General features: G+C 43.9%; 1 protein-coding gene across 1 annotated transcript in view; it reads right to left on the bottom strand.

Moving 5' to 3' along the window:
* The window catches only part of NALCN (sodium leak channel, non-selective), a 302,582-nt gene that overhangs the window by 94,661 nt on the left and 183,023 nt on the right, over positions 1-24,898 (bottom strand). The window contains exon 15 of the mRNA XM_015098259.3: positions 19,684-19,758. Coding sequence (XP_014953745.2) covers positions 19,684-19,758 — 75 coding nt within the window. The remainder of the gene's footprint in view (positions 1-19,683; positions 19,759-24,898) is intronic.

Raw genomic sequence — 24,898 nt, forward strand, 5'->3', positions numbered from 1 at the left:
AATAAAGCAGGTGCTGCTTTTCCTTCTAGAGACTTCTTGGCGGCAGAATTGCTACACGTGATCACATTAGTCAACACTGGAGCTGTAGGCCTGCCGGGACTGGGATGCATCTTTTATGAGAATTAAATGTCTTCAAAGAGACACAAGGGCAGATGGTATATTAAACAGGATATGCCATCAGGACAAAAACATGGAGCTCTTTTCCTAAACCCCTCTCAGCTGGCCCATTCTCCGGATCCCCACTGGTGATCCCCTGGTCAGAAGCACCCCCTGGCTCCCGCCCACCCTCCCCCAGTCACCCCGTGTGTGGTTTGGCTCCTTCAAATCCATCCCACACCTGCGGTCACAGTCATCTCCTTTTCTGGCTTAAACCCTTCGGCATTGGTCGACTGCTCTCAAACAAAACTGTCAGCTTTAGGCTTCAGCAGCCGACTTGCCGTGACCTGTCCTTACCTGTCCCCACCTGTCCAGCCCTCACCTGGCCCTGGCCCACACTGTATTCCGCTCTTGCCTGCCTCTCTCAGCTCCTCCAAAGTGTCCTGGCCTCTGACCCAGAGCCTCCGTCGCCCTGGGAGCTCCTCTCCTCCCTTTTCTCTCTTGTTGCATGAACTGCTTTTCTAATTTCAGCTCCATCAGCAATTCCCCAAGAAGCTTTCTCTCGTCACCAAGATTTTCCCCCCAAAAGCCCAGAGCACACCGGGTAGGACCACATGGAGTCGCCATGTTGGTGTAGATCAAGGCAAACGATGAAATCAGTGATTTCTTCTGCTTCAACCTAACACACACTGTTCCAGGTTCCTGCGACTGTGGTAACAAGTTGTCAAATTGCTTAAAACAACAAAAATTGATCCTCTCCGCACTCTGTAGGCTGAAGTCCCGAGTCAGGGGAATAGCAAGGCCATGCCCTCGCTGAAGATGCCGGGGAAGCCCTCTTCCTTCACTCTCAGCTTCCTGGCCGCCCCCGGTGTTTCTTGGCCTGAAGCTGCGTCACTTCAGCCTCTCCCCCTGTCCCGCCTGGCCTGTGTGATTCCCTGTCTCTCTACCGGAATCTCCCTCTCTTCTCTCTTATGAAGACATCGACCACTGAAATCAGGGTTCACCTTAAACCAGGATAATCTTAACTGATTACACCTGCAAAAATCTAATTTCCCAATAAGGTCCCCTTCTGAGGCTCCTGGTGGACATCAGTTTGCGGGGGACACCATGAAAACCACTACATGGAGCATCATTTGAACTTAGGGTGTCTGACTTGAACGGTCTCTCTGTCCTTCCTGAGACTGGAAACTCTTGGAGGACAAGGATCGTATGGGGATTTTCCATTATTCTGTATCTGGGGTCGGCCACAATAGTTGACACAAAGGAAGCTAAACAGTCATTTGTTGAATAAATAATTACACAGATCAGATGGTGGAACTAAACTCTCCAGCGGATAACTGGGAAATAAAAAAGAAGGATTTTAGGTATAGTCTGAAGAATGGAGAGGTAAGCAGAAAATTTACTACTTGAATAACTTTGTTGGTGTGAAATACAGGTGTCCCTGGATTTACAGAAGAGAATAAAATTAGACTGCGGCGTTTAACCTGAACGTATATCTGCCGCTGATGAACAGAGGAAGATTTAGAATAAATTTACATGTAATATTTTGCAACATTTAATCAAATATCCTAGAATACAATGTTTAATACACGTAGATTACCAGTATTAAAAAATAATCCCATGCCTATGTTTTTAAAATGCATCTCATCTCATTCTAACTTGTATTAGAGTTATTTATACTCCCAAAGCTTGTAAGCTCCTTAAGGGTAAGATTCCACTTTTAATTTACTTTTACAGCACCTTCTAGAGAGTGGAAATAGAACAACTGTTTGTGACTAAGTGGGTTTGAACTCAGCATGAGTTGATCATTGCACTGCAACACTGAAAAAAAGTAGGTGAGAAAGTCTTTTGATGACTCAGAAGGCTCTTCAGGATCCTGCCAACTGTCCTTTGGCCTATCAGGCCTTGCTGCCCCATTGATGTGCCTAAAGGGGCAATTAACACAGAGAAGGAGGGACTTCCCTGGTGGTCCAGTGGCTAAGACCCTGTGCTCCCAGCGCAGGGGGCCCAGGTTTGAGCCCTGGTTAGGGAACTGGATCCCGCGTGCCACAACCGAAAAGATCCCACGTGCTGCACCTAAGATGCGGTGCAGCCAAATAAATAAATTTAAAAAAAAATAATAAGATAGAGAAAGGTGAGCAGCTGCTGGAATGGTGGGCATGTCTGTTTTCATGCTGAGGCACTAATGAGAATCTTCTACTGCGAGAAGGGGCCTCTTTCTGAGCTCCAGGGACCACGTGCTCCTTGTTTCCAGGTAAGCAGCATCAACAAGGATGAAGAGATGGCCACCTGGCAGCCCTGCAAATCCTCTCCTGGGCATACACCTCCCAGACCTGTGTGCACGCCCAGCACAGCTACATCCTCCAAAACCCACGGCAGTGTTGTCTGTAAGAGTCCCAGCTTACATTCTCATGTGCCTATCAGCCCCTGAAGAGAGGAGCCAATGGTGATCCACTGAAACATCTGAGTCAACGAACAACATCCAAGCACAAAACTGGGATGAATTTCGCAGTACAACGCTGAGCGAAGGAAGCCAGATAAAACAAACAAGTACATACTGAATGATCCCATGAATATGAACACCAGGCAGCACCGGTCTGTCTGCTTGGTACCCGGAGAGCCTTGATCCTGGGGTGAGGGAGAAGCTTGGTGACTGGATTGGTTACAGGGAGGGGCTTCGAAGCAACAGTCAATATTTCATGCACTGGGTGCTGGGAGGCTTCACTTTGTAAAAATTCAGCAAAATGCCTGCTTCGCTTCTCAGGTGGCACTAGTGGTAAAGAACCCACCTCCAAATGCAGGAGATGCTGGAGACAAGGGTTCGATCCCTGGTGGGGTTGGGGAGATCCCTTGAAGGAGGGCCTGGCAACCCACTCTTGGATTCTTGCCTGGAGCATCCCATGGATAAAGGGGTCTGGTAGGCTACGGTCCACAGGCTCGCCGAGAGCTGGACATGAATGAGGTGACTTAGCACACATCCATGCATAAGTATATTACAGTCAAGTAGAAAGTGTGTGTGTGTTTTTTTTTAAGACCAGATAATGCATTTTAGCACAATCATTTAATTCTTACTTCACTGCTATTAACCTCCATTACCTTGACCATTTCTTCTTCCCTAGCCCATGATCAGGACAGAGCTACAAAAACATAAAAAGAAGAAGAAAGCGTAAGACGGGTTTAGAGGGTGTGCGTATGTGGAAGGAATGGGCAGTGAGGGGGATGAGGCAGCCAGGATAAAGGGATGTGTTTCATAGTATTTTGAAGCCACTGTAAAGCTTTTAAATATGTGATAAAATGGTATTCTAGCTTTTATCCAACTTCTTTCCCCTTCTGCATGTAAGCACAGATTTTCCAAAATTAAATTTACCTTGATGCAAATGAGTGAATAATATGGATTATGTTGGATATACGGGGTAACAATCTAAGATCATTATACTATATCATAAAATACCTCAGCATACAGTGTTTGCAATTGTAAATTTCCACTTAAAAATTATTTCAAAGATTATGATTCTTGAACGGAAGAAACATAGCACAAAGAATCCCAGGATTTTTTTTCCCTCTATATTGAAAAACCTAATGTAAAGAACAGTCCAAAGGAAGGAGGTTATAATGGTTTCAACTGAGCATGAAGTCTGGCTGGAGCAGATAGACTACATGATAGCTTTGCAACAGACTCACATGATTTGAAGAAAAAAAAAAAGACATTTTGCAGAAAGGAAATTAGAATCAAAGGAAAAAATTTTCAAACCTTGAGCTTTAAAAAAATATATAAATCATCTCAGCTCAGCGCTATTCTATGGCTCGGCATCTGTCTTGCTGAGATATCATTGCACATTGGGCGGCTGAAAGCCTTTTTCCTTTACTTGTGCTTCTCAAGAGAGTTGGGAGTAATTGGTCTGCATAACACATACCCTGTTCTGCCTCATCGCTTAAATCTTCTGTATTTCAGCCTGGGCTTTCTTCTGTTAAAATATTCAAGCATTATTTGGTTTCATTGCCTGTCTGAATGCAGCAACAAATAACTGAATTGAAGGATTACATTAAATAAAATTTTTTTCCCTAACTTTTGGTGTGATTTTCTAAAAGAAAACAATTTCAAAAGCATTCAGGCTTGGGGAAGCGTCTCATTTGAAAATCTAGTTCATGCTGGCTCAAAAAATGTGGATAGATCTGAGGGTTAACGTAACTGAAGAGTATTTCGTGGCTCTTCCAGATATGAACAAGGACCAGATTTTGCTCAGTCTGGAGGAAGGCTCCTCTGTGTCACCTGAGTAAATCAAAGAGGGATTCTCTTTGCTTCTTTCCATGACGGCTTTTGCTGGCTTTTCTGGCTTGATACATGACTCAGTAATTCAGAATGGAGACTCTTCCTAAAGCACAAACTGCTAGTCTTCAAGGAAGTTTCTCTGGCTATTTTGTTTTTGTGATTTTTACAACCCAAACTGCAGATGCTCTATTGGCAGTATTGATCAAACATGTTGGTTTTTTATTAATGTCTCTATCAGTCAGTCATAAAGAAAATTAACCCTGAATATTCACTGGAAGGACTGACGCTGAAGCTCCAAATCTTTGGCCACTTGATGCGAAGCGCCTACTCATTGGAAAAGACCCTGATGAAGACCGAAGCAAAAAGAAGGGGGCGGCTGAGCGTGAGATGGTTGGAGGCATCACCGACTCAATGGGCATGAGTTTGAGCTAACTCCAGGAGATAGTGAAGGACAAAGGAGCCTGGCTTGCTGCAGTCCACGGGCTCACAAAGAGTCAGACTCGACTTAGTGACTGAACAACAGCAATGACATCCCTAAGCTGCACGGTTCATTTCATTCACTTTCATGCTCTTGAAAGAACTTGCTCTGAACCTAAGAACTTATAGGCTTTAAACATCCTGCAGAAAGTTCTTTGTGCAGTAATAGAGGTACTATTTCCAACAAGACTAAGCTCGCAGGAAATGTTAGCAACTTACTAACAGAAAACTATTAAAAAGCTAGAAAACCAAATTATGCTGAATGGATGTTTTCCTTATATTAATATTATTGTCCCTTAAAATCCTATTAATGGAATGAGAGGTTTCCTTGAGACAGCAGTAATGAACAGACTTTGCTTTTGTGCATTTTTTCCTCTAGGTCCCAAACACCTCTCTCTTGAACTTTTTATCTGTCTTGTGTTATTCAACCAGGACACAGTTGTTTCCACCAGGGAATTTACTGAGTCACAGAAACAGGTTTATTATGATCAAAAAATGCAGGTTGTTTTTTTTTTTTCTCTTACTTCAAATGAAATTATATTAGAGTTCCATGTCAACTAGATGCTTGTTCTTGTCACAAGATGAATAGGGAAAAAAAATCCAGACCCAAGTGAATTCAGAAGATGTATTTTTGTGTGCAATTATCTTCCCCATTTTGCTTTAAGAAAATGTTGGAGATAGCATAGTCAGTAAAAAGTCAGTACTTTTTTTTCTATCAGTAAAAAAGTAAGAAGATGTAGATTTAAATTTTGGTTTTGTTCTATAATCCCTTAGCTGCTTTGGATTTCAATGTGCTCAAATGAAAAATGAGGATCTTCATTCTTTTACATAAATGCCAGATATATAAGTGAGATAGCATATTGCCTGTAATTTGAATTACTCAAGGGAAATGTGGTATAAAAACTAAAGTTATCACCAAGCCCCAGCAACTGCCTGCTCGACGTGAAAGTGGTCTCATCTCAGTGAGGGGGCTAAATGAAGAGGGGGCAACACGCATGCTGGAGACCCCCTCCTCCATTCAGGCAGGGACCACCTCACCCTTTCCCACTCGCTCCAATTTCTTCTCCTTCACTGTGTGGACTGATTTATTTTCTCAAGAATCTTGGTTTAAAAAATGAAAATAGAGACAATAGAATTCCCTGGTGGTCCAGGGGTTAGGATTCCATGCTTCTGATGCAGTGGGCACGGGTTTCATCCCTGGTAGAAGGCAATGGCACCCCACTCCAGTACTCTTGCCTGGAAAATCCCATGGACGGAGGAGCCTGGTGGGCTGCAGTCCATGGGGTTGCAAAAGGTCGGACACAACTAAGCGACTTCACTTTCACTTTTCACTTTCATGCATTGGAGAAGGACATGGCAACCCACTCCAGTGTTCTTGCCTGAAGAATCCCGGGGACAGGGGAGCCTGGTGGGCTGCTGCCTATGGGGTCACACAGAGTCGGACACAACGGAAGCGACTTAGCAGCAGCAGCAGGAGAATTAAAATCCCACATGCTGAAAGGTGTGGCTAAAAAAAAAAAAAAAAACAGAGAAAAGCACACATTTTTCCTGAGCTTGTGTTCCTCTCTCTTGTCCCTTCTTTTTCAAACTTGCTTCTTGAAACTTGCTTACCATCTACTCGGCTCCTCTGCAATGGCTTCCCCGCGTTGTCTCTTGAGTCCCGGGTCTCTCCCACCCTCAGTGGCTCTGCTCCTGATGGAGCCACCAGCAGCTCAAGGTTGGTGAGTCAAGTGATCACTTGGTTGACCAGGTTAAAACTGCTCACGGTCACCCCTTTTGCCCTCCTAGGTGGGTTTCCATCTTCATCCTGTCCCTTTAAATCGCTCTTACAGAACAGCTAAGGAAGAAACACCGTCTTGTTCTAAATCTTCAAGGATTCAAGGATCATCAATTGCGTTGCTCTTTGTTGTTCAGCTGCTCAGTCGTGTCAGATGCTTTGCGACCCCATGGACAGCAGCATGCCAGGCTTCCCTGTCCTTCACCATCTCTGGAGTTTGCTCAAACTCATGTCCATTGAGTCAGTGATGCTATCCAACCATCTCACCCCGTGTCACCCCCTTCGCCTCCTGCCCTCAACCTGTCCCAGTATCAGGGTCTTTTCCAGTGAGTTGGCTCTTGGCGTCAGGTGGCCAAAGCATTGGAGCTTCAGCTTCAGCATCAGTCCTGCCAATGAATATTCAGGGTTGATTTCCTTTAGGATGGACTGGTTATGCAGAGGAGAAATTCTGATATCACCATGGCTTAAAGCATCCCCTCACGCCTTGCCCTTACTCTCTAACAATACTGGTTTGTATGTTTGCCCCACAGTTTTATTTCTGGTTCCTGCTTTAGCATATACCTTCCCAACACTTGCAATACACTTTCCTTCCACACTTGGTTAATTATAATACAGCTTTCCAAAACCATCTCCTCTAGGATGATTTCTCAGAATAACAATGGCTACTTGAAGTAGTAAACGTGTGCAGATCCTCTGCTGAACCCTGTTCATCGCCTCATTTACTAACATGCTTTAGTCCTCAACGTAAGTACTTCAGCCCCCTGATATAAGTACCATAATTAGTTCTGCTATGTTAAAGGTGAGGACCCCTAGGACCAAGGAGCTCAAATCTGTTCCCAAAGGTCACACAGCTAGAAGGGGTGCTCACTGGGGTTTGGCAACAATCTTTGAGGTTGCAGAACTTCAGCTTCTTTTTGGGTGAGGGGGGAAGCTATGCCAGTCTTCATTATAGCATTAGTTGCCCTGTGGCAGGTGGGATCTTAGTTCCCTGACAAGGAGTCAAACCCATGTCCCCTGCCTTGGAAGGTGGATTCTTAACCACTGGACTGCCAGTGAAGTCCCCAGAACTTCAGCTTCTAAACATTATTTTAGACTGTCTCATCAAAATAACATTTTCAAGCAATAGATGCGTTTTTATTTCTGCAGTTTGGTACCTGCTATTTCTTTTATATGAAATGTGTTTCCCAACTTTCTTAATAAAATCTGATTCATTATTTTTAGACACATCTTATCGACCTGCCTCCAACCTGAGGGAGGCACGTCTTCCTTCTTTGGGTCTTCCACCCTAGGGCTCAGGGCTTCACACTAAGGCTCCCTATGTCTGTGTATCTCTCCTCTATTAAGCTGACAAGTTTTAATTAAGGGCAGGACTCTTTGTGGCCCCACGGCCTAGTACTGGACACCTGTACTCAAATGATAGGGATAACACAACAGTGAGGAGACGAGGAACAAAAAAGGCTGCAAAGTGTGGCCCACAGACAAGCTGAAGGGGCCCATTTGTGGTATTTCTCATCACTTGGTTACCCTTTCCTTAGGTTCTTTACAATACAGAATCAGCCATGCTAACCAGCACAGATGACTCTTCTGATTTCAGATGAGCCACGTTATTAAGATGAAGAGGAGAAAGGACAAGCCACATCAGATTCTTCATCAGAAACAAACTCATAAAAAGCATTTTGTTCCTGATGAAGACTATGCTTCCAACTTTGTAAGATTAAAAAAATTATAACTGACTGTAAATTCTGTACAACATATCTGTGGTATAAAGCTTTACAAACGCATGGATTCTTGAACAGGACAACAGAGCAGTCAACTTATGACTATATGTTGTGTTTTTAGTGCTTTCCATAGAAAATTCTAATCTCATTTAAAAACTTCCTTATTTTGAAATAATTTTAAACTTACATAATAGTTACAAAGATAATACAGAGTTCCTGTACACCCTTGACCCAGTTTTTCCCCCATGTTAGCATCTTACATAACCACAGGACATTGATCAAAACCAAAAAATTAACCTTGGTCGACTACTTTGAACCTAAACACAGAATTTCTTTGGAACTTCCCAGATTTTGCACGAATGCCTTTTTTTTTTTTTTTTTCTGTTTCAGAATCCCATCCAGGATTTCACATTATATTTCACTGTCACATCTTGACATCCTTGTGTGTGTGTGTGTAGGTGTGTGTGTTTAAGCTCTCCCTTATTTTCTGGCTCCACAAAAATACTTAAGTCTTATCTTGTGTTTTCCCTGCCTCAGCTTGAGAATCAGCCACTTCTCCAAAGAATATTGATTTCTTTTACTGGAGAATGGTTTTCAGAAACAAGAATCTTAGGACTGGGTTTTCTTGATATTACTGGCATGTCACTGCTTCTAGGCTCACTCAGAGGAAAGAGCTAGGAAATATATGTATGTATATGAGCCCTTGTATACACACACATTTGTATTTAGTATCTACTTATTTATGTATATATCCATCATTATGTCTACGTATCTGCCTACATAGCTATGTGTCTATATATCTATTGATGTATCTATGTTTCCATCTATGCACCTGTATGCTTACATCCCATCTTGCAATAAACTGAGTTCATACTGACACTCTTACTCTAATTTTGTGCCAAAGAAGTCATCTGGCATTTTCCTTTTGTTTATCTGTAACTTCTTTCTCAGGCTTCCCTGGTGGCTCAGTGGTAAGAATTCACCTGCCAATGCAGGAGACTTGAGTTCAATCCCCGGGTCTAGAAGATCCCCTGGATAAGGAAATGTCAACTCACTCCAGGATATTTGCCTGGAGAATCCCATGGACAGAGGAGCCTGGTGGGTTACAGTCCATGGGGTCACAGACAAGTTGGACACAACTTAGCTACCAAACAACTTCTTCCTCCGACTGTGTGAAGTCTGGCTCTCATTATCTCCGTGAACTTTTTAATGTGTTCCGCCTTAGTTGATGGGTAGCTAGTAGCAGTGATGACATTCACCGCAGAATAAACCCCACACTTTACCCTGGAGGTTTGGAAGACACATATTTTGTCCTGGCGTCTCTACATGGGGGTCTTGAACTTAACCCACACACTGTCCCCATAAGGAATCTCTTTTCAGACAACCACCACGCCTTTTGCAACTGCTGTTCACGAGTACGCCTGTGGGAGATGGTCGAGTTGTTCAATTTTGCATCCTTTGATTAAAAGGGCTTATTAGATGCATTATGAAAACACATTAGCAAATTTCATGTAAAACAACACAGAGATAGGGGTAACATCAAATAAAATAGCACACATATACATTTCTCACTTCTTAATAATAATTTAAGTCATTCTTTTAATAACAGAGTAGAAAATATTCAATAGTCAGATGGCTGTGAGGATGCCAGCCATGCCCTGCCTCCACTGTGTCTGCTGCTGAACAAGGGCAGCGGGTAGAATGTAAGGAAAGGCCCACAATGAAAGCACTAACCCTCTAGTAGGAATGAAGAAAATGACTGGCCACTGTTCTCAGATAAACACCATGGCTTCCTGGCCGCTTTTGGTTGCAAAAAATCAGTCCAATGCAGTCGAGACTCATACCTGAATCAAGCCTCACTCCCACTCTCCACCTCCGTGCCCACCCTCTCTGAGCTACAAGGGTGACTTCAGCTCTAGAGCTGGGAAGGGGACAAGGTCTCTCCTTTCTTTCATTCATTCATCTCCTTCTTTGGGGTCCAGCTCCTCCAGAGCAGAGGCCGGGATGGGGAGTTAGGAGGACAAATCATTGTCTTAGGAAACTGGCCACATTTCAGGTGGCCCTCTTTGTGGTCTGGTCTGGATCTACCCTGTTCAAAGCTGAGGGCCTTCTGTAAGGCTGACCAGTGTTAAGAGGCAGAGACACAAAATTCCTGCCTGCAAGGAATGATGTTGACTAGACCAAGGTTGGACCAATCAGACCTTCTCCCTTTAGCAGGCTAAACTTGAGACAGAGCAAGTGTTATCTGTAACAAAACAAAAAGTCAAAATTTACATGAGACAAAAACAAAGGTGGATTATTTATGTTTCCCTAAGGTGGCACTAATGGTAAAGAACCTGCCTGCCAGTGCAGGAGACGTAAGACACATGGGTTCAGTCCTTGGGTAGGGAAGATCCCCTGAAGAAGGGCATAGCAACCCACTCCAGTATTCTCGCTGGAAAACCCAATGAACAGAGGATCCTGGTGGGCTATGGTCCATAGGGCTGCAAAGAGCTGGACTCGAAGGGCAAAGCACCAGTATCATTAAACCTTGTTTTCCTTTATGTGTTAGTTACTCAGTCATGTAGGACTCTTTGTGACCCCCATGGACTGTAGCCTGCCAGGCTCCTCTGCCCGTGGGATTCTCCAGGCAAGAATACTGGAGTGGGTGGCATTTCCTTCTCCAGGGAATCTTCCCAACCCAGGGATCAAACCAGGGTCTCCTGCATTGCAGGCAGATTCTTTACCATAGAAGCCACCAGGGAAGCTCTGTTTTTCCCTTAAGGCTGCAGTATCTCTCCCCCCCTCACCCCCACAACCCTGTACAATCGCATCCAGATTGACACCTTCTACTATCATGCCAACACAGAGAAGGTCTCTAGGATTGACGCGTCAAAGAGGTCAGGGATTTCTGTCTGGTTTGTTTGCTGACATATCCCTCGTGCCCAGAACACATGCCTGGCACATGGTAGGCTCTGGATAAATAGTTGAGAATGATCAGGAACATCCGTATTTGTATCTCCAGCCAGTCAGCCAGCCCTCACTCCTAGGCTCTAGACTGATACATGCAACCAACCATTAGGTCTCTTTACTCAGAATCTCACTCACACCAGCCCCAGACGGGGTGATGATCTTCTCTGTACTAATGTTTCCTGGTTCAGTGGATGGTACTGTCACCCATCCAAGGAGATGAACCTGAAACCAGGAGTCCTCCTTGAGATGCCCATATATGTCCTTCCACCCACAAGCTCACTAAGTCCCTGCTGATTCTGCTTCCCAAATAGCTCTCCAGTTCACACTGCCTCCCATCCGAAAAGCCTCCAGGGGCCCCCTATTGTTCTGGGGGCAGAGGGAAAAGCTCTTGGCATTTTTCTTCAGGCTCCACGTGGTCTAAGCCCCACTTACTTTTCTATACTCACTTTACACCACTTTTTTCTGGGGTCACGCTGAACAGGTTTCCTTCACTCTGGAATGTTCTTTCCTCCCCTCTGATAGCTACATCTCCAAGAAGTTCACCACTGCTCCTTCTTCATAGCTCAACCCAAGTGTCTCTTTCTCCTTCCTTACCCCTCTGTCCCCCATCTGGGTCCAAATCTTCTAGGAATTCCTCACTCAAATGCTGTTCTTCTCTGCAGAAATGTCCCCTCACATTATAAATATCTATCCACTGCTTTGATTATTTGATTTATGTCCAATTCCTCCACTAGACCCTCAGCTCCATGAGAGCAGAGAATTACCTGTTTATCCTTATCTCCTTCATGCCTGGTCCAGTGTTGTGCACGTAGCAGGGACTTGAAGATTAAGGGAATTGAATGAACACGCGAGAACAGAAATGCTCTGGGTAGAATGGACGAGTAGACGGGCTTCTTGGAACAAAGAACAGAAGGGCTGCGTGAAGCTTGAGTCCTGAAGACATCAAGGCAATGATACCTCGTGCCCCGTGTTTAGGCATCCAGAGGACAACACTCACTACCTCATTTCTCAAACAAGTCTGAACGCAGCTACCAAAAGCCTCTCTGCAATTCAGTGACAGCCAGACACTCCAGAAAACTGAAACCAATTGTCCCTTTTTTTTCTTAGAACCATAATAATCCGCTTTATCATTGCCTGTGAAAGGATCTGATGAGAAAAAGTGCTGTTGGTGTTTAAAATTTTTGTTCTCTTAATTAAAGAAAGAAAAGTGAGAAAGCATCTCCATGGCTGGGCAGAGGGCTGGGCACTAGGCACGCTGAAGGGTAAGCCTCCTGCCTGGTTCGTACACATTATCCTTCCAAGTCTCACCTAAAAAACTGAGACAGTATCTTGCAGAGTGCTGTGATAAACGATAAGAAAAGTGATTCTGAACTACCACAACCACAGACTGGTACAACCAACAAGTCATCAAGGTAAACTTGGACTGTAGCCTGCCAGGCTCCTCTATCCATGGGATTTTCCAGGCCAGAATACTGGACTGAGTCTCCAGGAGATCTTCCCAATCCAGGAAGATTGGGAATTGAACCCGGGACTCCTGTATTGCAGGCAGATTCTTTACCAGCTGAGTTACCAGGGAACCCCAAACAGGCTTAGGCATGTCATTTTATGTTTGTTCAATGTCAAAAGAGACTGGAGCTATCTTATTAAACATCCTGAGTGCCGGGGACGAGGCAAAGAACAAAGTTTCCTTCTTTCGTTTCTTTTTTTTAAAAGCTGCCTGGTCATCTTACATGCAGTGTATGGGCTTATTGCCTAGTGGCACGCTGGATCTTAGTTCCCTAATCGGAGGCTTGAACCTACATTCCTTGCACTGCAAGGCAGATTCTTAACCACCGGGCCACCGGGGAAGCCCCAGAACAAGGTTTCTGAAAACAACAGCCTCTAAAAGTGATCTGGTTTGGCTCAATCCCACATGGAATGAAATTTTGGAAGGGCTCAGTGAAACCCTTCTTCCAAGAAAGTCTCACATTTATAAACTTTACTCTTGTGGAAGTTGTTCGGTTAGAGGCAGAAGAAAATGAGTCCAGCTGTTAAGAAAGCTGCTCTTGGTTGGTGAAAGCTGCCCGACACTCCGAGAGGACCCATTGTTGCTCAGCTCTGTCACCTCCCGGAGGCAGAAAGAGGTCCTTTATTCTTGGAAGGTGTTTTTAGTTTTCAAGGTCTGACATACTGAGTACCAAAAACTGGTGGCTTGGAACAGCAGACATGTACGGTCTCAGTTCTGGAGGCTGGAAACCCCAAATCCACCTGTCTACAGACTTGGTTCCTTCTGAAGGTTCTGAGGGAAGGTCTGTTCCAAGACTCTCTTAGCTTCTGGAGATGGTCCGCACCCCAGGTGTTCCTTAGCCCGCACACGCGTTACTCCAGTCCCTGTCTGTGCATCTCTCTCTTCTCCTCTTTGTATGGGGACACCAGTCATAGTGGGTTAGCGCTGCTGGTCACTCAGGCATGCCCGACTCCGCAACCCACCCCATGGACTGCAGGACCCCAGGCTCCTCCGTCCATGGGATTCTCCAGGCAAGAGTACTGGAGTGGGTTGTCATTTCCTTCTCCAGGGGATCTTCCCAACCCAGGGACTGAACCCAGGTCTCCAGCATTGCTGGCAGATTCTTCACCATCTAAGCCACCTTAATGACCTTGACTTAACCTGATTTCAACTCAAATGCCCTATTTCCAAATCAGGTCACATTAACAGGTCCTGGGAGTTACAGCTTCAGTGTCTCTTTTTAGGGGACATAATTCAGCTCTCACTAGGAGGACACCAATTTTCACAGGTACCTTGTCTGTTTTGTTTTGACTTCCTGAATCCCTATTACCTGTTTAACTCCAAAACTCCATTTGGAATTTTAGCTGTTTCCCCATTTTTGCATTGACTTCTTGACTTCTAGGCTGTTATCTTTTCTTTTTTAAACTGAGGTATAGTTGATTTACAATATTATATGTGTTTCAGTTATACAACACAATGATTCATAATTTTTAAAGGTTCCATTTCTTTTTTATAGTTATTGTAAAGTCTTGGCCACATTCCCTTTGCTGTAAAATGGATTGTCCTAGCTTATTTATTTTATACATGTTAGCTTGTATCTCTTAACCTCCTGTGTGCTTAGACACTCAGTTGTGTCTGACTCTTTGCAACCCCGTGTCCATGTCCTGTATGTAGCCCACCAGGCAACTCCATCCATGGGATTCTCCAGGCAAGAATACTGGAGTGGGTGGACATTCCCTTCTCCAGGAGATCTGCCCAACCCAGGGATCGAACCCGGGTCTCCTGCATTACAGGCCGATTCTTTACCGCCTGAGTCACCAGGGAAGCCCATGAAAGAGACATCTTTGACCAAAAGCTTGAGAGTGGAATTGGGTCACATTGAAGGCTTTGAGTAAAATTCTGAGTTTACCAGCTCTCGACCACGGACAATTTACAGCTTCTTCGGAATATTCATCCTTTGGCCCTGGGCGGTTGAGCAGCAGGGATCCCAGATATCGGATGCCTCCAGTCGCTTGCGATTTCCAACTGTCATACAAATATTCAGTGGAAAAAAAATCTGTGGGGTAGCACGATAGTAAATGATGTTCAGATAGCTAAAAAAATTAAGAATTGCTCAGTAACCCAGTGGTCTGTCTGGAAACCTGGGAGTATGAGAAGTCTAAGAGGAAGAAGTTAGCAATTTGTCTTTACTTTCTTAACTGTCATCACCCACTTCATGTTTTTTTTTGAATTTGTTACAAAACTTCTTTTTTATGTTCTGTCTTTTTGACCACGAGGCATGTGGGATCTTAGCCCCCTGATTAGGGATCAAACCTGCATTCCCTGCATTGGAAGGCGAGGTCTTAACCCCTGGACTGCCAGGCAAGTCCCACTCATCTTCTTTAACCCAACTTCTGCACCATCAGAATCCCTGAGTGTGCTCTCACCACCTTACCAGTATGGTGACCAATTTTTTATTAAATTTTTTAAAAGACTGTGGTCAGGAACACATAACAACATTCACCATCTAAGCTATTCTTTAAGGGTACAGCTCGGTAGTGTTAAGTACCTTCACACTGTGTACCAAAGGTCTCTAGAATTTTTTCATCTTTGAAAACTAAAAACCCTGTAGCCACTGAACCACAAGAAGAAGTCCTCTTTGCCCCCTGCAACTGCCACTTTACTTTCTGCTTCTGTGAAGCCAGAAGGCAGCAATCAGGGTTTAGCTGAGTGGATCCTCTGGCCACGACTTGTCTCCCTAAATCCTGAAGGACTTCAATACCGAAGGCAAGACAGAGATGCAAACGAAAGCCCCTGGATAAGACTGCAGAGAAACATTAACTTGGAGCTCACATTTTAAATAGCACTAAGATTTCTGTTGTTTTTGTTAAAAGGATAATCAGTAAGACAGAGAAGCTTCTTTACATGTCTACCCTCAACTACGTTTTAGATGCGAAGCCATCAAAAACAATCATGCTTGAGCTCACATGGGACTTACTACAGAGTTGGGGAAACAGTTTTAATTTCAGAGCTTTGAATTTAATCTAGACAGACTATCTATACTTCCTTTTTCAGTGAATCTTTCCCTGAGGCTTCTCTATGGTTTTTTTTTTTTTTTCCCCTCATAGTTAATGAATTTTCTACTGCTTAAAAGAGAACCCTTTATATCTGTCTTGCACTGAATTTGCAAAAATCATTAAAGCTGCAAGAACTCTCTTCATTTTCAAACTTTGCAAAACTCCACCCACATTCTCCAGCGTTTTTGCTACATCACTGAGCACCAAGGTCACCGTCTCCTACTGCTTGCTCTTTAGAGGACAGCGGTAGGTCAAGGGGGTTTTTTAGCCTCTATACAAACTGATTTGGCTTCTCAGCTGCCAAATTATACATTTGCAATCTCATTTCTAGTCAATTTTCTGATCTTATGTAAAAAATATTATATATTTCTCTATTTCTATCTGTCTCCAGGTCCTGTATTGGGTTTTGGGAATGCTAAAAAGAAAATAATGGTCTCTATTTAATTAGAAACAGGGTCACATAAATTATGGCAGCCAGAAAATGATTGCTCCGGTGATACTGCTGCTAGGAAAGCAATAGATAAATTTTATGCAGATGCATAACTGGCATGAGTTTTCAGAACATTATTTATTTCGAAAAGTGACAAAGGAAGAGCTATATGAGCAGCTATAAAGGCACAACACTGATAATGTCACAGAGAAGGGTGGCCTGGGGATGAGCATTTATACCAGAACCCATCAAAAGTCATCCCCAAGGAGCCTTTTTATTATTGCCCTTGGAATCCCATCTTAAAAAAAAATATTCTTCTGTCTATCAAAATGCCTTTATGAAGCACTAAATAATTCAATGTTGCTTCTTTTTCCTTGAAGAAGAGCATACAGGAAGAGGCTTCCGAGCATTAGGATGCAGTGTTGCTGCCTAGCAAATTTCCAGCTAAAAGTATTTTAAAGTTGGCATTTTGGCTGGGTAAATGTACAAGTCCCTTTAGGTTTCCCGAAGTGTCAAGGAAAGCTGTTGGTTCTGTCGTTTGCCCTGAAGAGCCCCACAGCTTAGCATCCCTGGCTGGAAACCACTGTTTTAAAGGGCAAGGAGGAGACTTCAGAAAATAAGGAGGAAAGGTAAGAACCACATAAGAAGAATCCGATTCCACCACAATGGAGCCTGTGGATTGTTCTTGCTCCTCGGGGAGCTTCTCCCTGCAGGGAGCTCTCGTGTCCTTGGCTAGAGGGCGGCCTGACTTAGGATTCAGTCAGGCTTCTCCCCCTTTATCACAGGCTGGGATTCACAGTCTGCGCTCTTTCCTTCAGTTTCATCCCTTGGAGGCTTTCCTCGTTCACGTCGTCACTTCCTTCTTCTTCTCTCCCATCCTAGTTTCTTCACTGCACTGTCCAGCCTTCCACCCTTGTCTCCCAAACTGTCCACCCCTGAGGATATAATCCCTTCCCCAAGCACAAGGACCAACTTTCTCTCTCGTAGCCCCATTAGATATTTCATATTTAACTTCTCCACTTTAAAGGTGACTCACACTGGCTTCTATGACTCCTAAAAAATGTCCATGAGTCAACATATATTTTAACACAATTGTTTTTGCCACGATCATAATAAAATACAGTAACAGTCTCTAGCAGCCTTTCTAAACTCTTAATCTGTTGCAAGCACATTATATCTGTGTCTAAGAAGGGTCACTGTTCCAGAAGGTTCCTGAGGCTGGCGGAGTTCTGGACAGTGTCTGCCATCAGTGGAGTGAAGGGTAAATGTCGCAGCTCTTACCTTCTGCCAAAGTCCCAACTCCAGTGCCTCTGATTAGATCATCTGCTTTTTGAGGGGAAACAAACAACTACTTCGTATATAGCTTTAATGATTGGGTTGTTTAATTCACCTCCATTCCTCAGGAAACCATCCATCACATCAACAATTATTTCATGGCTATAATGATGTCTGTGTCATCTAAAACACCATTGTTTATCAACAAGTTATTAACAGTCCTATGAATGAGCCTCCAGCACACCATGACTCATGGCTGGCATTTATACAGCTTTATTGTGACTCAGTACAGTGTAGAGGTTGAGTCTGGGATTTTGGTTCAAATCCTAACTCTGCTACTTATTAGCTATGTGACCTTAGGCAACTTGTTTAACTTCTCTGCCTTAGTTTCCTCACCTATCAGATGAAACTAAGAATAGTACCTGCTTTGCATGGTTGCTGTGAAAGTCAAATAGGTGAAAATACAAAGTACATGGCACTGAGCCGGTGCTCAACAACTGTGACTGCGGCTATTATTGTGGCTGTTCAGTCGCAAAGTCATGTATGACTCTTTGCAACACCATGGACTGCAGCACACCAGGCTTCCTTGTTCCTCACTATCTCCTGGAGTTTGCATCTCTACACTATACCGAGTTCGTGTTCATGTCCATGTAGCTATAAGATATATAGACTAACTAGTGGAAAGGGTCAAAGATTGAAAAAAGAAAGTTTAAGCTGAATAAAGATAGATTTTGGAATATAGAGGGCTTTCTGGAACTTGAAACATTAAGAAAATCAAATAGTTTTCCACACTTTCCCCATCCTCTTCTTTGGGAATAACAGAGTAAAGTCATTTAAATCCTTAATACCAGATTTGTAAAGCAAGGATGAAAGTGGTTATACAGCAGTACATATTTATTGGTTGTGTCTAATTATACTGTTGGTCAATTCTGAACTTGCTACATATTTATTCTACAACTAGAACCCAGGAGAAGTATCTACATCAGTGGCACAAAGAACTTGCCAACTCTCATACGAAAAGCCTATTGCTGTTGCCACAAATTGAAAAAATCTGGAAGAAAGGTCCACCACACTCGGACAAACATTTGTTTGTGTAGCCTCAGAACAGGAACATTCAAATCCTTCCTTGATATGCTCACAGCAAGCATCTTTACATTAAAAAAAAAAGTTTTTTTTTTACGTGATTGACTATCCTTAGTTAAAAGCATGGGCTTTGGAGATAAACAAAAGTAAAAAGGTGAAGTGCTTAAGTGATTTTGAGATTATAAATAACAACAAGACATTTAAATAGGTGATGTCTTTGCTTTGCAAAAAATAGACAACTTGATCTAATTTGAAAATTCTGAATATGTGGGGCCCTTCGAAAGTTCCAGATGGGATATTCTTTATTAACATCCCAACTACTGCAGTGCTGAGGTGGGTGATCCAAGAATATTTATCCAGGTGCTCCCCTGCTTCACAAGTTCTGCTTCTCCAAGAGTCTCTTCTCTTTGACAGAGTCAAAGATTTAAGCCAAGTATCCTCCAGGGAACAAAAACTATGAGAATACTGATTCACATCTGTAATCTCTCGGCCATCAATAACATAATCTTCACATATTTACACTGAGATTTTTTTGGAAATGATTATCAATGCCATAATACCCAGTCTGTTTTCATATACAGCTGGGCACACAGTTGATCAGTTATTCTATTCCATTTCTTATACCTACTTTGAGCACCAGGACTAAATTCTCTTTCGGTGTCTAGTGGTCAGGCAAATTTATGCTTAATAGTTTTATGATGATGATCGAAAGTATTACATATAGCTATGCCAAATGGCAAGCTGGCCCTGAGGCATTTCATTTCCAAACAACCTTCATTTAATGGCTGAAGGAGAATCTCAATTCAATTTACTATACCATGCCCATCTTAATTTTACTCAAAATAATGATATAAAAATATCCCTAGGATAATTACAGAGCAATAAAAATTTCCTTTGTTGATATTAGAGGTTAAACTTAAAAGAAAAATATTTGCCAACTCAGTGTGTTAATTTATTAAAATCTTTGCTTTGAAGTTTGAACAGATTTAATATTACCTGTAAGCACATGCTTTGCCCTTATTTTTTTAATGCCGATATAAAGAATCCCCCATACATTACTTACTTGTTTAAGCTTCTTTAGATCTTCGTCAAGCTCTAAGTTGTCCAAAATAACAGCAACAAACAAACTCAGGAGGATCTATAAAATGGTTAAATAATAATGAAAAAACCCACACACCATAAGTATCAAAATATTACCTATATGAACTAGAATATCTACCTAAAGTATATGCTATATAGAATGCATTAAACAGATAGTTGTTAGTCACCGCATAGGTATTTAAAGATATTCATAACAAATACATTCAAGGAAATGCATCTGTTAACTGAAATAGACAATATAAAATATTACTTTGCTTTATAAAGCTGATTTTAAGTGAAATTTATGAAAATTTTAAAATAATTCAATAATCTTACTTCTAAGACTATATCCAAAGAAAATGATCTGAAGTACTGATGAAAATCTTTATGCCTGAAAGAGTTATTTATAATGATGGCATACTGGAGATAAAACCTAACTGTAGGTAAATAGCTAATACAGCTATAGAGATTTCTACTGTAACATTCTTGCAGCTACTACAAATGTCTATTGCGGTAGCTAGTCTCCAGGATGGTGAGTTCCCAGTTCACAGTCTTGAGAGTCCCCTTCCACACTGAACATGGTTGGATTACAGAAATGATCACCTGTGACTAGGCGGTAAGGGGCACTGTGGTCTTCACCGTGTTCTCTCGGCTTACCCACTCTGCTGGAAGCCAGGTGCCAGCTCCGGAGGACACTTAAGTGGTCCTATGGAGAGGCCCCTGTGGCAACCAGCAGAGGCTTCTGGCCAACAGCCACATAACTGACCCTTCTCAGAAGCAGATCCCCCAGCCTGAGTAAAGCCTTCCGATGACTGTAGCCACAGCCAGAATCTTGACTGCAAACTCATGGAATGCTCTGAGCTAGAAACACCCAGCTAAGCCTGTCCTAGATTCCTGACCTGTAGAAACCACACGAGATAACAAATGTTTATGGTTGCAATCCCCTAAATTGTTCATAATCTGTCATATAGAAATAGATAACTAATACACTCATGAATTCCAACAGGATTGAAAACTGCTTACAATATTAAGTTAGTATACATATGTTAGAAGTGCAGCCTTCCCTGGTAGCTCAGTTGGTAAAGAATCCGCCTGCAATGCAGGAGACCCCAGTTCAATTCCTGGGTCGGGAAGATCTGGAGACGGGATAAGCTACCCACTCCAGTATTCTTGGGCTTCCCTGGGGGCTCAGACGGTAAAGAATCTGCAAGTAATGCAGGAGACCTGGGTTCGATCCTTGAGTTGGGAAGGTCCCTTGGAGGAGGGCATAGCAGCCCACTCCAGTATCCTTGCCTGGAGAATCCCCATGGACAGAGGAGCCTGGCGGGTTACAGTCCACAGGGTCGCAAAGAGTCGGACATGACTGAGCAGCTAAGCACAGCCTGGCAGGTGGCAGAAGTGCAGACACTAACAAAATGCAACACTAGAGAAAGCGTTAAGGGCAGGTTCTTCAGAAATGTTAATGGTGCCTGCCTGTGGGAAAAAATAGATTTCCACCCCTTTTGTTGTATTTGCCAAATTAAAAAAAAAAAAAAGGCATAAGCTTCGTTTGGAATGGGTAAATCAGGTAAAAGAAAGAAAACACCAAAACGCAGAATTTAAAAAATATTTTAATTTCAATTCCCTTTTCAACTTTGAATTCTCTAAAGTCTCACATTCATTTGCTAATCTTTTCCTTTCTTATTTATATTCTTCCCTTTAATTTCCCTCTTAGCAAATTATTCCTATTTGTTAATATTAGACTGTTAAGCACAAAGGTAAGAAAATCGAGGCAATTTAGTCATGATGCTCAAGCGCCAGAGAGATTGTTATGCAGAAGTTAACACCTTTTCCAAGTTTACTGAGCACAGAACAAGGGGGGGAAAAGCCTTCAACTACTATAAAATTTTGACAGAATGTTTGGCTGAGGACAAGGGCCAGCACGCTTCATTATAACAGTCATATCATTTGGGATCTGACCAGAACTTAAAGAGGACACAGAATGGTCTAGACCACAGATTTCATTTGGCTTTAAAAAAACTGAAGTATAGCTGATTGATAACGATATGTTAATTTCTGCTGTATAGCGAAGTGATTCAGTTACACATTCACATTAATATATATGGGTGCTGTGCTTAATCACCCAGTCACATTCGATTCTTTGAGATCCCATGGACTGTAGCCTGCCAGGCTCCTCTGTCCATGGGATTTCCCAGGCAAGGATACCGGGCTGGGCTGTCATTTCCTCCTCCAGGGGATCTTCCCAACCCAGGGATCAAACCCATGTCTCCTGTGTTTCCTAGACTGCAGGCAGATTCTTTGCCCACTGAACCATATATATCATTCTGCTTTATATTATTTTCCATTATGGTTTATTACAGGATATTGAATATAGGTCCCTGTGATACAGTAAGAACAGTAGGACCATATTTTTTTAAAATCCATTCTATATTTAACAGTTTGTATCTACTAACCTGAAACTTCCACTCCAGCACCTCCCCCCACCTCCCTCTTCCTTGAAAATCACATCTGTTCTCTATTAGAGCATAGAGTAAAAAAACAAATTTATTGATGTCACCACAGCCACCACATCATGAATATCTGGACCCAGATGTATTCAGGCTTCTTCTAAACCACATGGTGCTATACAGGACATTTCACAGTTCACGCCAAGTCTAGCCCTCTTCTTGTGACCTTGAGGCTGACCTTGACATTATCACCAAAGCGCTCTCAGAGAATTCTCCTTTCTCCTCTTCCTTGCCCAGATCCAGAAAGGCCACCTGGAGGGCTCGGCTGTGAGTCTGAGCTGTCTCCCGCCGCTTCTGTCTCCCCTGGGCACTCGAGCAGGCCCTGCTCTGTGTCCTAACCTAATAAATTTTCTCCCCAGTGAAAGGGCAAACACAAATCTAAAAAGAAAAAAAAAAAAACCTCCCTGATTGAAAAAGGGAAAGCCACAGTTCCCTCTCCCTTTTCTCAGAGCATTTCCTCCAGAGAACTTGCGCTTATAAATTCTTCCTCTGCCCCTTTGAGATGTATATGAATCTTTTTAAAAGTTAAATAAGTCACATCGTTGTGCAGTGCAGGAATAGGGCTCCATATCCCCTTCCTCATGGGAAGGTGGGAATATAACTTCGCCACCTGGATCCACGTTGCAAAACTCCCTATTTATCACGGAGATATGAAGAGTTTGATCTTCCTTTGGATAAAGGCAATTTGCTATCACAGAGGGCCACCCCCAGTTGCCAGGTGAATTTAGGGGGAGCTGTATTTAACATACGGCACCGTCGAGTCTTCTTGGTTGAGGACTGGTTGCTTTCGTCCTGAGAGCACGGATCTCTTTGTCCTTGCCATTGTTTTGGCAGACTGCGTGTGATGCCCATCACAGTCTGGTTTACGGCTTATCCAACAATAAAACTGTTGCTTTCCTGTCTACCTTGGCAGAGGTTTTCTGGGTTGTCAGATTTTATTTTTAATTATTTCCCCAACACCAGACAGATGGCAGGCTACTTCACCACAGTGAGGTTATGCTATTCGATTAAACTGGACTCTGTGTCAGACAATGCCTTCAGTTCAGTCGCCCGGTCGTGTCCGACTCTTTGCGACCCCAGACAGTGCCCGGTCAGGAACACAAATGCAATACCGTGCCCACTGCTATGAAGTTCACAATTGAATTAAGCAGACGTGGGCTGGCAGCCTGGTGGAAAAGAGCACTGTGGTTGGAGACCTTGGCTAGCAAATAAGCTCTGCCAGCCACGAGCTATGCAGCCTTTTGTGAGTTTCATTGCTCTCATTTGTATGATATAACGGCTATAATAATAGCTCACCAAATTGCAGCTATATGGTTATTTCATCTAATCCTCCCCCAAGAACCCTGGTGTATGGTATGTTGCTGTTGTTAAGCTAAGCAATCATGCCCAACTCTTTTGAGACCCCATGGACTGTAGCCCACCAGGTTCCTATGTCCATGGGATTCTCCAGGCAAGAATACTGGAGTGGGTTGCCATATCCTTCTCCAGGGGATCTTCCCAACCCAGGGATCGAACCCACATCTCCTGCATTGCAGGCAGATTCTTTATCACTGAGCCACTGGGGTGTCCCCCACCAGGGGCAGTCATGGTGCTTATTTTGGGGACGCTGGGCTTTCTCTCTGCTGAACTGTTCACCGCCTCAGTTCCAGGGGCCTGGCATCTGGTGGCCCCGGGCTCTCCTTGGTTGCCTCAGTTCCAGGGGCCTGGCATCTGGTGGCCCCGGGCTCTCCTTGGTTGCCTCAGTTCCAGGGGCCTGGCATCTGGTGGCCCCGGGCTCTCCTTGGTTGCCTCAGTTCCAGGGGCCTGGCATCTGGTGGCCCCGGGCTCTCCTTGGTTGCCTCAGTTCCAGGGGCCTGGCATCTGGTGGCCCCGGGCTCTCCTTGGTTGCCTCAGTTCCAGGGGCCTGGCATCTGGTGGCCCCGGGCTCTCCTTGGTTGCCTCAGTTCCAGGGGCCTGGCATCTGGTGGCCCCAGGCTCTCCTTGGTTGCCTCAGTTCCAGGGGCCTGGCATCTGGTGGCCCCGGGCTCTCCTTGGTTGCCTCAGTTCCAGGGGCCTGGCATCTGGTGGCCCCGGGCTCTCCTTGGTTGCCTCAGTTCCAGGGGCCTGGCATCTGGTGGCCCCGGGCTCTCCTTGGTTGTGGCAGCATCACTCCACTCTCTGTCTTCACATGGCCTCTGCTCTTTCTCTGTCTTATCCTCATCCGTCTCTTGTAAGGTGAAAGTGTTAGTCACTCAGTTGTGCCTGACTCTTTACAACTCTATGGACTGTAGCCTGCCTGGCTCCTCTGTCCATGGAATTCTTCAGGCAAGAAATACTGGACTGGGTAGCCATGCCCTTCTCCAGGGGATCTTCCCGACCCAGGCTGCCCTGGTGGCTCAGACAAGTAAAGAATCTGCTGCAGCGTGAGAGACCCAGCTTCAGTCCTTGGGTTGGGAACATCCCCTGGAGAAGGGAATGGCTTACTCACTCCAGTATTCTTGCCTGGAGAATTCCATGGACAGAGAAGCCTGGTGGGCTACAGTTGGGGTCGCCAAGTGTCGGACACGACTGAGTGACTCACACTTTCACTTTCATATAACACCTGCTAACGTCAACTTCATTTCTGGCTCAGGCCGTTGTTCCCACACACAGGCTGTCAAGTCTCAGGGAAGTTTGGAAGTTCTCCCATTCCAGCTGGGGGTTCAGGAAGAC

The sequence above is a fragment of the Ovis aries genome, chromosome 10, assembly GCF_016772045.2.
Source record: "Ovis aries strain OAR_USU_Benz2616 breed Rambouillet chromosome 10, ARS-UI_Ramb_v3.0, whole genome shotgun sequence".
Taxonomy (NCBI): Eukaryota; Metazoa; Chordata; class Mammalia; order Artiodactyla; family Bovidae; genus Ovis; species Ovis aries.